At 36.6% G+C, this 12,141-nt stretch overlaps 1 protein-coding gene across 1 annotated transcript in view; it reads left to right on the top strand.

Moving 5' to 3' along the window:
- The window catches only part of PSD3 (pleckstrin and Sec7 domain containing 3), a 377,954-nt gene that overhangs the window by 273,393 nt on the left and 92,420 nt on the right, over positions 1–12,141 (top strand). The window contains exon 9 of the mRNA XM_044659529.1: positions 3,276–3,466. Within this exon, the coding sequence (XP_044515464.1) occupies positions 3,276–3,466 (191 nt within the window). The remainder of the gene's footprint in view (positions 1–3,275; positions 3,467–12,141) is intronic.

The raw sequence follows: 12,141 nt of genomic DNA, 5'->3' as shown, positions 1-12,141 counted from the left end.
TTTACATTTTTCATTCTTTATAAGCCTTCTAAGGACAAGTCTGGAAAGTTTTTTTGACCTGAGAAATATTTTTAAATGTTTAAAGTAGAACTAAAGGCAAGATTTTTAATATGCTTCCAAGAAAAGCATTCCTAGTGTCATGCCCAATTCCTACCTGAAGCTTGACTCCCTGCTACAGTATACCCATTAAATGGTACTCTAGCCTCTGTGCGGACATCTCCAATGAAAGAAAATTCATGTGATTACCACTACCAGCTGCTAGCCTTCCTTTCCAACTTAATTTCATATGAATCTCTTTCAAAATCTCTATGCTTCCCTTAAACTAGATTATTCTTTGGCTCCTAAACATGTGTTGCCCCTCCATGCCCCATGCCTTCCTTTATACTTTTCCCTATTCCTTCAATTTCCTTTGCTTTGGATCACTCCCATTATTTTCTGCTTTAGCTCCAGTACACATGCTACCAAGTGAAAAGGCAGAAAAATCAAGAAACCATGCTGATTGGGTCTACTATAAATTTCTTACATAACCACAAATGGACCCTCGCTGCTGCAAGGCAATCCTTTTACAAGTCCCAAATTAACTCACTGTCTCACCCTCTCTGCTCTTCCAAACCTTTATAAAACCCTTTTTAGACTTTTCTCCAGGTAACATGCCTGCTAGTCATCGGTGTCCCACAGGGTTCTGTTCATGGGCTCTTTTTTTCTCCCTCTATGCTATTTCTTGCAGGCTTCCAACCTGTCATTCACAACACATCACTCTCCTTCACCTGCCATATCCCATATTGATTTTACCTCCATAATATCTTTCATACATACACCCTTTTCTCCTTTGATACTGCCACTATGCTTGTGCTGGGTCCTTCTCTCCTTATGCTGGACTATAGCAATAGCCTGCTTGTTGTCATTCCTACCTCAAGACTCTTTCCACTCCGGTCTATTCCTCACTCATCTAGTTTTCTTCCTGAAACACAGGTCTGATCATATCACCCCCACATTCAGTCGACTTCAGTGGCAACGTGTCATCTTCTGCATTCTATATAAAATCCTCCATTTGGTATTCAAAGCCCTTTAAAACTTAGCCTCCTTAGGGGCAGCTAGGTAGCTTAATGGATTGAGAGTCAGGCCCAGAGACGGGAGGTCCTAGGTTCAAATCTGGCCTCAGACACTTCCCAGCTGTGTGACCCTGGGCAAGTCACTTGACCCCCCCATTGCCTACTCTTACCACTCTTCTGCCTTGGAGCCAATACATAGTATTGACTCCAAGATGGAAGGTAAGAGTTTAAAAAAAAAAAACTTAGCCTCCTTTTTATTTTTCCAATCTTCTGACACTTCATACCCTTCCCCATCTCCATCCTCCATGCACTTTTTAATCCTGTGACACTGTCCAACTTTGTATTCCATCAATAAGACTTTCTGATGCTTCCCCCTTGCATGAAATGCCCTCTCTCCTTACTCCCACCTCTTGGCTTTCCTGGCTTCCATGACTTAGCTAAAATCCTATCTTCTACAAAAAAATTTTTTTCTTGATCTTCCTTAATTCTAGTGTTTTGTCTTTATTGATTTTTTTCCTGTTTATCTTGCATATAGCTTATTTGTATATAGCTGTCTCCTCCATTAGACCAAAAGCCTCCTGAGAGCAGGAACTATCTTTTGCCTTTCTTTTTTATCCCCAGTGCTTAAAGACACTATGCCTGGTACATACATAGTACATCCTTAATAAATGTTTATTGATTGAAGGATAGAATATTCCTGAAATGATCTCCCCATTTCCTTTTTTTCCCCTAATCATTCTTTCTTTTTTTTAAACCCTTGTACTTTGGTGTATTGTCTCATAGGTGGAAGATTGGTAAGGGTGGGCAATGGCGGTCAAGTGACTTGCCCAGGGTCACACAGCTGGGAAGTGGCTGAGGCTAGGTTTGAACCTAGGACCTCCTGTCTCTAGGCCTGACTCTCACTCCACTGAGCTACCCAGCTGCCCATGATTCTTGATAGATTGGAAAGAGCCCTGGCTTTGGAGTCAAAAGACTGGAGTTCTAATTCTACATCTGATGCTTACTAAGGGGAGGACGTTGATATTGAACAAGTCATTTAGCTACTCTGACTCTCAGTTTTCTCATCTTTAAAATGAGGGTCAGGGTGGGGTTGGATTAAATGACCTAATAGACCACTTCTAGCTCTACATGCCTTTACCTTCATGAAGTCTTTCCTTCCCTCTAATCAATAATGATCTTTACCTTCAGATTTCACATATCCCTTCCTTTTCTAAATCTAAAACCTAGTAGATGAGAGCAGTATCATATGGTTGATAAAAGATTTGCCCTCATAGTTCCATCATCAAGTTGAAATACTCCAATACATAGTTCACGTGTGAATTTGGGAACTCACTAACCCTCTCATGGCACCAGACAGCTCTCTAAATTGATAGTTTTCAAATATTTGCCAATCTGATTTTTGCTAGAAGACATTTCCTCTACCAATGAAATCAGAAGTCTGGTCCAGAAAAACCACCCCATATGACCTAGAAATAAAATTAGAGGTCACCTAGTTCAGTGGGTATTACATCTGTAGTGGGGTCATATCTAATCCCTTCCAAAATGTTAGTTCCTTCCGGGTCTCAACCACATCTTACCCAAGGTTTGTTTCTCACCCAGCTTTATATCCCTTCTAATGACCTCTAGATCATAGAGTTGGTACATAGAATAGTGATATGGAGGCTGTTATTCTTGGTGTATCTCCTAAATCAGGTTTCCCTATTGTGGGGCAGTTCTACTTTTTAAAGTAGTTGTTCCATTTATTGATTAAAAAACTGCCTTTCTGTAACCCATCCATTGGCCCTCATTCTGTCCTCTGGGGCTAAGTCAAACTCTTCTTCTCAGAAAACAATTAGAAAACAAATTGTGTCTTACTGTCATCATTTTCTAAAGTTTTTTTTTTAATTAAACCCTTAACTTCTGTGAATTGTTTGAGCTGCATTTTATTTTATTTTATTTTATTTATGTATTTGTTTTTAAAACTCTCACCTTCCATCTTGGAGTCAATACTATGTATTGGCTCCAAGGCAGAAGAGTGGTAAGGGTAGGCAATGGGGGTCAAGTGACTTGCCCAGGGTCACATAGCTGGGAAATGTCTGAGACCAGATTTGAACCTAGGACCTCCAGTCTCTAAGCCTGACTTTCAATCCACTGAGCTACCCAGTTACCCCCTTCTAAAGTTTTAATACGCTCTATGCTTTTCACCAAATCTTCATGGTCCCCCTCCCCATTTTTTTTCAATAGAGATGACGAAGAGAAAAAAAAATCTTCTGAGGGAACTGATGAGAAGGCTAATGGAACCCATCCAAAAACCATCAGTCGCATTGGCAGTACCACTAATCCTTTCCTGGACATTCCTCACGACCCAAATGCTGCTGTGTATAAAACTGGATTTTTGGCTCGAAAAATCCATGCAGATATGGATGGAAAGAAGAGTAAGCAATTTTGTTTATTGTCATTTTCACATTATCTATCCATATATCTTTGTCCATACTAAGGATTTGGAATGGATTATACCTTTGTGCTTCATGTCATTTGAATTAAAAGATGTCATACATAGCCTATCCTATTGTAGTCCTGAAGGACAGACACTATTTATGTGTCTTTGTATCCTTCGCAAGACTTAGTACAGTTCTTTACACATGATAGATACTTAATAATGGCTTACTGAGTTAAATTCATTTCAGTTTAATCAAACAAAGGTAAGTGGCTTTCTTTTGTTCTTAAAGGGGAAAAGTGTTTTTGAAGGTATATAAAAGTAAATTTTCTATTGGAATCCCTGCTCCTCTTCAAATGTTTTCTAAAAACAGTTCTATTCATTTTATTCATACAAATATGTACTATTTATAATTTTTAAATAACATTTATTAATGAACATTGTTTTTAAAATTTTTATATCACCCATGCTCATATTGATATTCTTGTAGTAGATTAAAATAGAAGATACAGTATAAAGAAGTTGAAAGTAATAGAACAGATCCAAGTTCTCTTGGCCTTGCTGAGAAATATGTTTTAGATTAAGAAATGAAAGAAACCAATAGTTTATAGATTGCTCAGAAGCCCCACCATATATCATGTCCCCCAACATATTTCCCCCTTTATTCTCCCAGAGAGCTATCTCTTATGTTAAGGAATTTTAGCATCATAGAATGTTTAAGAGCTTGAAGAGATTTCAGAAAATCTTTATTTTGCAGTTGAGTAAACTAAGTCTTAGTAAGATTGATCAGTTTATCTAAATACTTATTTAATGGCAGGTCTAACCCTAGATCTTTTTGATTCCTGGTCTTAGGTTCTTTGTACTACACCACATTTTTCAGTTTTAAAATGATGAGAATAATGGCAAAGACAGACATTGGCACTTTTTGTTTAATTAACTTTAGATTCCCCGGATTTGTCTTTGATGACCAATTATTCATATTAATTTCTTGATGCAATAATTGTTACATAAGTCCAGAAACTAACTGTTAACTGTTGTTCAATGCTCAGCCTAATTAAATGTGGATGAGTTCATCACCACTTGATATCAAAATGATTAATTCAGTGGTCATGGCTTCCCATGAGATATAAAAATCCAAAATGGCTCTTGATTCTATATAACCATGTTTCCTCAGCAATGTGAGAGTAGAGAGGCAGCAAAAGAGTTCTTAAAATTCCCATCATTTTTCAATCACTTGCAAATAACATTGGTGCTGTAAATATGAGACATTTGTCCAATGATCATTACTTGGTATTCCTGATGGAATTGATCCATGTTCATATTGATATTCTTTTTTTTTTAAACCCTTGTACTTCGGTGTATTGTCTCATAGGTGGAAGATTGGTAAGGGTGGGCAATGGGGGTCAAGTGACCTGCCCAGGGTCACACAGCTGGGAAGTGGCTGAGGCCGGGTTTGAACCTAGGACCTCCTGTCTCTAGGCCTGACTCTCACTCCACTGAGCTACCCAGCTGCCCCTACATATTGATATTCTTATAATAGATTAAGCTAGAAGATATAATATAAAGAAGTTGTAACTAAATAGATTCCTTCAGGTTCTCTTTGCCTTGCTCAGAAATATGTTTTGAGATTTAGAAATGAGAACATCCAATAGTTTAGAGATTACTCAGAAGTCCTACCATATATCATAAATAATTCCTTTTTCTAGAAGAGAATTAGAAACTGAACTGAGTACTGAACATAGCAAATTCTGTACAAAAACCAAGTAACAGACAGAAATTGACTATGTACCCCATGTTGGAGGGATTTCATAATCAGATGTGTGTGTGAAATCAGAACACTGACTAGATAATATAAGAATTAAGATCAATTTAAAAGAAATAGAAAGCATTAGTAGAAGGCAATGTAGTTATAAAAATTCTAATGTGACCTATATGGATAAGCTACTTATTTGTTGATTTTTAATGGGAAATGGTTTGAAGAAAATTAACTTTACTAAAATCTTATTTTAGGAAAGTTTAATTGATATTTTAACTGATGCAAAAACCACTGAAATAAGGAGACCCAAAGTACCAAAAAAATTCCTCTGCCAGCAAACATTTCACCTCTTCATAAAACAGAGACATATGAAAGTCAAGGATAATACTTACTTAGGGTACATAATTATTTGCTAAACATTGCAAAGGAGGAGGATAGAAGATACGATTCATTTTTTTAAACTGAAAATCAGTTGAGAAAGACATTCTATAGAAACATCTTACAATAATCAGTTATATTTGATCATCCGAAAAACATTTTTATCAATCAATCAATCAATCCTTAGTAATTTATTGACCACATACTGCATACCAGGTACTGTGCTTGTTCTGGGAATACAAAGCCAAGAATAAAACTGTCTAGGTCTTCATGGAGTTCATATTCTATTAGAAGAAATAACAGATACACGTTATAAATGAACACTAAACTTGTGCAAGATATAAATGGAGAAGGGGATTAGTAACTGTGGCAATCATGAAAGGCCTATAGGAGTTGGCACTTGAATAGAGTTCTGAAGGAAGCAAAAGATTCTAAAGGCAGAAGTGACAGTCTATAACAGAAGTGACAGTCACAGAGATAGATGCAGTATGGAACACTTGGCCCTGGCCATAGGAGAATACCGCAATTGAAGTGAATTTGGAAAGAATTTGGAAAGTGAATTTGGAAACTCCCAAGCTGAGCCTTAAATTAGGGAGCTAGGGATTTCATTACTTCTTAGGGAACCTGGCTGTATCATGATCTACTGAACACTTGCAATTAGACAGTTTGGGATTTATTTACATTCCCTGGGTTTGGCATTATTGATTTGTTTGGTGAAAAGCTGTTCTGTTTTTTACACATGTTTAAACACGGCCAGATGTTGTTCTCTTGACAGGTTACTGCAAACGAATATGATTGGTAAATGAATATTCAGGTCAAAGCTCTATGGAGAGATTATTTTCTCATATAACCCTGATTAACATGTCTCAAAGGGACCACTTTGGCTGTTTTAAGATTTAGTATCTTAACTTTTGTTTATCCTTTAATATTTGTTATGAAGTCAGGACTTGCTTGCCAGGTTGGAGCTGTGATTTTTAAAAACATATTTAAGAACCATGGAATTTAAAAAATATTTTGTTTACTTGTTTATTTTTTAAAAGATTTGCTCAGCTTAGAAATTTTAACACCATGAAGCAAAACATGATTAAAGGAACAAGTCAGATCTCTCTTAGAGTAGCAATATTTACTAGACACATTAAATTTGACATTGAGACATTGCTTAGAAAAGTTAAATCAGGAGCATATATGCGTTTTCTGGATTGTATTAAGTTAAAAATAACAACCACCACAACTTTACAACTTAACCTCCATCAACTACTTTGAAATGAGGGTTAGCATCAGGTGTGGTGGCCCGTAGCTATAGTCCTTGCTTCTAGAAAAGCTGAGCCTGATGGATTTATGGGGTTCTGGAGTTCAGTGCTACAGTAGGGCTAAGCCTAACACCAATATGGTAAGACCTCTAGAGCAAAAAAATTGCTTAACCAGCCCAAGTTGGAAAAATTAAATAAGTTTAAACTTCTGTGCCTAATAGTATTGGAATTCCAGTGATCACAACACTTTCAACCTGGATGAAATAAAGAGGCCTAGTCTTTCAAAAAAATAAAAAAGGAAATAAGTGGAAGAGCAGCACAGTGTAATAGAAAGAATATTGAGTCTGAAATCAGATGATCTGGGTTCAAATTTTGGGTCTGCTTTTTAATATGTATGTGACTTTTGTCAGGCCATTTAAAACTCTATCCCTCGGTTTCCAGATGACCTCTAAGGTCCTCGTAACTCTGTAGCTACAACTTTATTATCTTGTTACTGAAGATTCTGTGGAACTCAGGTAAATGGCCTAAGGGCACATGCCCTCAAAATGTCACTAAGAAATAATGTATGAATAGTTTATCTACAAAATAGAAATCACATACATCCTAGCCCCAAACTTCTGAATGTAGAACATTTATTGAGTAAGGACTGAAGTACAATTATAGAATACTAATTAGCAAAAATATAACATGAGATCCAGGATGTATAGTGATTTGCAAACTTTAAAGCACTCTTTTTTATACTTATGACATCATCAATATTTGGAAATTTTATTCACAGATGTAGTGGAGAAAGTTGTCAATAACAGTCTTTGAGAGATGATTGTGGCCCTGAGAGAGTAAGTGGTTTACCTGTAGGAACACAGCGAGTGTATGTCAGAAGCAGGACTTGAAAGTAGAACTTCATGACTCCAAAGCAAGTTTTCTGTGTACTATTATACACCCCTCTTTTAGTAAAGCCTTTTTTAAAATTTGAAGCACTATAAGTTAAAAAAATAAAAGTCTTCCTCAAATTCATGAATGGATAAAGATAATTAGTATGTGTGTAGACTGATGTAGGTACTGCAAGAGGTAGTCAATGGCTCTTGACTATGACATTCTAGGAGCTATACATTGGGTCAGTCCTCTGAGAAGAATTTATAGAAGGATACAGATGATAGCCAAATAGAATGAAGGAGTGAATGGTTTGTGGACAGCTTTCAGTCTGTGTCACACAAGGATAGATCGAAAGACTTGGTGTGTTAGCCTATAAAAGAGGAAAACTCAGAATTCATGATAGTAGTCATTAGGCATTTGAAGGGCTGGATTTATGTAAAAGGAATTGGGCTTCTTCTGCTTGTCCTCAGAGAACAGAACCAGGCTCAATAAGTAGAAAATTACAAAGGAGAAAAATTACTCCTGACATCTCAGAGAGGTGATAGACTTGGGGTACAGAATGAAGCATACACTTTTTTTTTGACATGGCCAATGCTTAACTTTGGTTTGCTCTTTGTTACCAGAGATTTTCTTCTTTTTTGGGAAAAAGACAGTGAAAAAGAAAGTTCTGGATAGACCCCTACTACCCACCCTCTGAAAAAAATAAAAAGAAAGAACAGAAGGCAGGCCAGAAGGAATCACAGACATATATGTGAGACAGCTTTAATAGTCACCTTTTAAATTGATTATATATTTCAAAAGCAAAATAAGTTCTATATAATAATACTTCACAATTTAGATAGCTCTTTAAAGTCTGCAATGTACTCTACATTTTATCTCTGAGTCAGTTAATACTATTTTAACAACTCTGAGAAAGTTAACATTCTCTTCCTCATTGTACAGATGAGGAAACTGGGGATGAGAGGACATAAGTGACTTGTCCATAGTCACACAGTTAATATTTTTTGAGGATAGATTAGAACTCAGATCTTCCTGACTCAAAGGCCAATACTTTCTCCACTGCACTACTTAGAGGCCTAATGTAATGTGGTTGTCTGCTAGAAGTGATGGCTTCCTCCTTCCTGAGATGCAGATTGCAACCTTTCTATAATTCAGTCAGTTGCTGTAGCCATAAGAATTAATCAGCCTGTATCCAAATCAGTGAATGAATATGTATTAAGTACCTATATCAACCACTGTGTTACATGTTAGGAATTTAAAAAGAAGCATGAGACAGTCCTGGTCCTAAAGGAGTTCACAGTTTTCTGGGGGAGACAACATATCAAAATAATAATCATAATCATAATAATACAAAGCAAGCCTTAGAGAAGATAAATGCATCCAAAGTATTTAGTGAGACTCCTTGAACATAGTTGGTTCTCAGGTGAGTCCCAAGAAAATAGACTTGTGTGTAGTTAATTTCTTGGCCTATATTCCTCAGACCATCTCTAATCATAATGAGATAATGGTGGAAATTTAGTTATATAAACTTGTAGAAGTTAGATAATCTTTTTAAAAATAATAACACTTTATTAATAATTTAAAAATCTTATTTGGCTATTAAATACATTTTTGTTGTAGTTTAGTTGTTTTTCAGTCTCATCTGATTCTTCGTGACCCCATTTGAGGTGTCTTTTTTTTTAAAACTCTTACCTTCTGTATTAGAGTCCACACTGCATTGATTTCAAGGAAGATAAGGGCTAGGCAATGAGGGTTAACTGACTTGTCCAGGGTCACACAGCTAAGAAGTGACTGAGGCCAAATTTGAACCCATTTCCTACTCTTTATGTTACTGATAAAGAATCGAGGCAAACAGGGGGAAGTGATTTGCCCAGGGCCACACAGCTAGTAAGAATTTGAAGCCAAATTTGAACTCATGAAGAGGAATCTATCCACTGCACCACCGAGCTGTGTTAATTCTTAGTATCATTTATTAGATATCCTAGCATAAGCAAGGGTTCAAATCCATGTTCTCACATTTAATAAATGTCCCACATGCCTGGAGCCACTGCCTCCTCATCTGTGCCTCCTAGCTTCTCTGGCTTCCTTAAAGTCACCTTGCACAAGAAACCTTCCCATCCCTTTTAGTCTTAGTGCCTTCTCTTTAACGTTATTCCTCACTTTCTCCTTTGTATATCTTGTATGCTTGCTGTCTCCCCATAACCCCTTAGACTATGAGCTCCTTGAGAGCAAGAACTGTTTTTCACCTTTCTTTGTTTCTCTATCATTTAGCACAGTGCCTAATGCAGCATATACGTGTAATAAATACTGTTGATGGATTGATGACTGGCACATGATCCGGGGCAAATCCCCTTTACTCAAGCTATAGATTATCTGATTCTGTGTTGTTATTGTGAATTTCTACACCACTTTGCCATACTGATGAAACACTCACTCTTTATTATATTCTTCTATTCCTTTCACTTATTAAATACTGAGTACCAAATTGTATGTTATATAGGAATACAAAGAAAACTATTAGAGAAGACTGTCACTTTCAAAAAGCTTACATTCCTATGTGAAAAGCAGTATGTAGAGAACAAAATAGAATTTTTAAATCTAAAAAAAAATTAATAGCAATGCCAAATATTAGATAAAATATTAAAAATTGAATGAGGAAAGAATACAATTAGGGCCCCACTACATGTTCTTCCTTACGTAAAACCATCGAGATTAAGAGCTAGCATCTATAACCCTTTATGAAACAGTCTGTGGTTGGTTGCTTGGCAAGTGTCTCCCTGACCTAGCTGTTATTGTTGCCAGGGATACCTATTCTGTATTCCTGCAGCAACAGGCAAAATAAATAGAGAAAACTGAAAATCTGTCTTCTGATCAGATCAGCTCTTCACTCCTTAGCTACTGATTCATTTGCTATTCTTTCCTATTCTGTAAATGATCATGCCAACTCAACTGTTTCAATATGAAATTCTTAAAGTTGATATCCCATTTTATTCTTAAAGTTAAATTTGAAGCACATCATACTTGTAAAATTTAATGTGGTCTGTCATCTGATTGATAAAAGTTTTTATATCAAGTTCACTTTAAGAAAAAATATTCATTTCCACAAAATGAATTAAACACCTACCTTTTAGAACAGAAGATAGATAAACAGACTAATTCTGGTCATCGGACAGCTTACTTTTCCTTGGGGGATAACATACATAAGATTATGAGAAGCGACATAGCTTTAAGGGAACGAGGAACAGTTCTGATATGAGTTAGTTGTATAAAACCTGTTTTTGGCCTCCAAGTTGCTAATGGCCAGGTGGGGTTTGAATAGATTTGGAAAATGACTTTAATTTGTTCAAAATTTGATGAAATGTCCAAACACTTTGTAAAAGAACTATTAGCAAGCAAATGTAGGATTACCTCTGACTTTGGAGAAGCACTGCCAGCAAAACCAAAAAATCATTATAAGGTTCTTATAATGAGGCATTCAGATTTTAAGAACTTTGCCTTGATTACTCTGAAAGGCAAAGGAAAAACTAGCCAGTTTCTACTTTGAAAGCAGTTTGTTTAATCTACTTAGCTCAAATTGGAGCTAACAGTTCTTCTCATTTTGGTTGACTGCAAATGGTTCTCAAAACTTTAGGTTGGAATAAATCTGCAAAAATATATATGTCTATCTGTCATAGATATGACCAAATAAGTAGCATAGTATTGTCTTTAAAGAGCTTGGGAGGATCTAACCCTGGCAGATTTATTCTGTAGAGAGTAATTATGGCCTGAGAAAATTAGTTCAATCAAAATTTTATTTAGGTAAAATTTCATTTCATTGTAAAGGTCCATTCCTAAAAGCATCTGTGTTTGGATGTCATTCAAAAGGTGGTGAAGTTATCTGAAAAACTGAGCCAGACCTTAGAGATCACCCAGTCCAACCCACTCATTTTATTTATGAAAAGATTGAGGTCCAGAAAGGGTCAAAGATTTGTCCAAAGTCACCAGGCAAGTAATGGACTGGGAACTGGAACCTAAGCATCTTAACTCTCAATTTAGTGCTCCTTTCACCATGCTATCTGTAACAAGCAAAAAATGAAATGACTCAGGAAACATAGGTTTGATCTTTTGAGTGTTGTGGGAGAGCAAATTTGTTGTGGGAAACAAAGACAGGTTCTTGCCCAAAGAATTGGCAGCTCAGACTCCATTCATCTGAAGGCATGCAGCGGTTTATTTGAGGATGTTACAGAGAGTGTGGCCAGGGCAATGGAAATAGGCAATTGCAGGGATTAAAGCTGCTAGATTTATTGAGGGCTGGGGTGATTGCCTCCTCCCATTCTTGGATACTCCCTTCACCTTTCCTCAGAATGTTCCTCTCTTGGCATTTTGAGGCATCCCAGGCTAAAAACCCAGAAAATGTGTGTTGAGGAGGCAAGTCCA

The sequence above is a fragment of the Gracilinanus agilis genome, chromosome 2 (genome assembly GCF_016433145.1).
Source record: "Gracilinanus agilis isolate LMUSP501 chromosome 2, AgileGrace, whole genome shotgun sequence".
NCBI classification, from domain to species: Eukaryota; Metazoa; Chordata; class Mammalia; order Didelphimorphia; family Didelphidae; genus Gracilinanus; species Gracilinanus agilis.
This window is presented reverse-complemented; position numbering and strand designations above follow the sequence as displayed.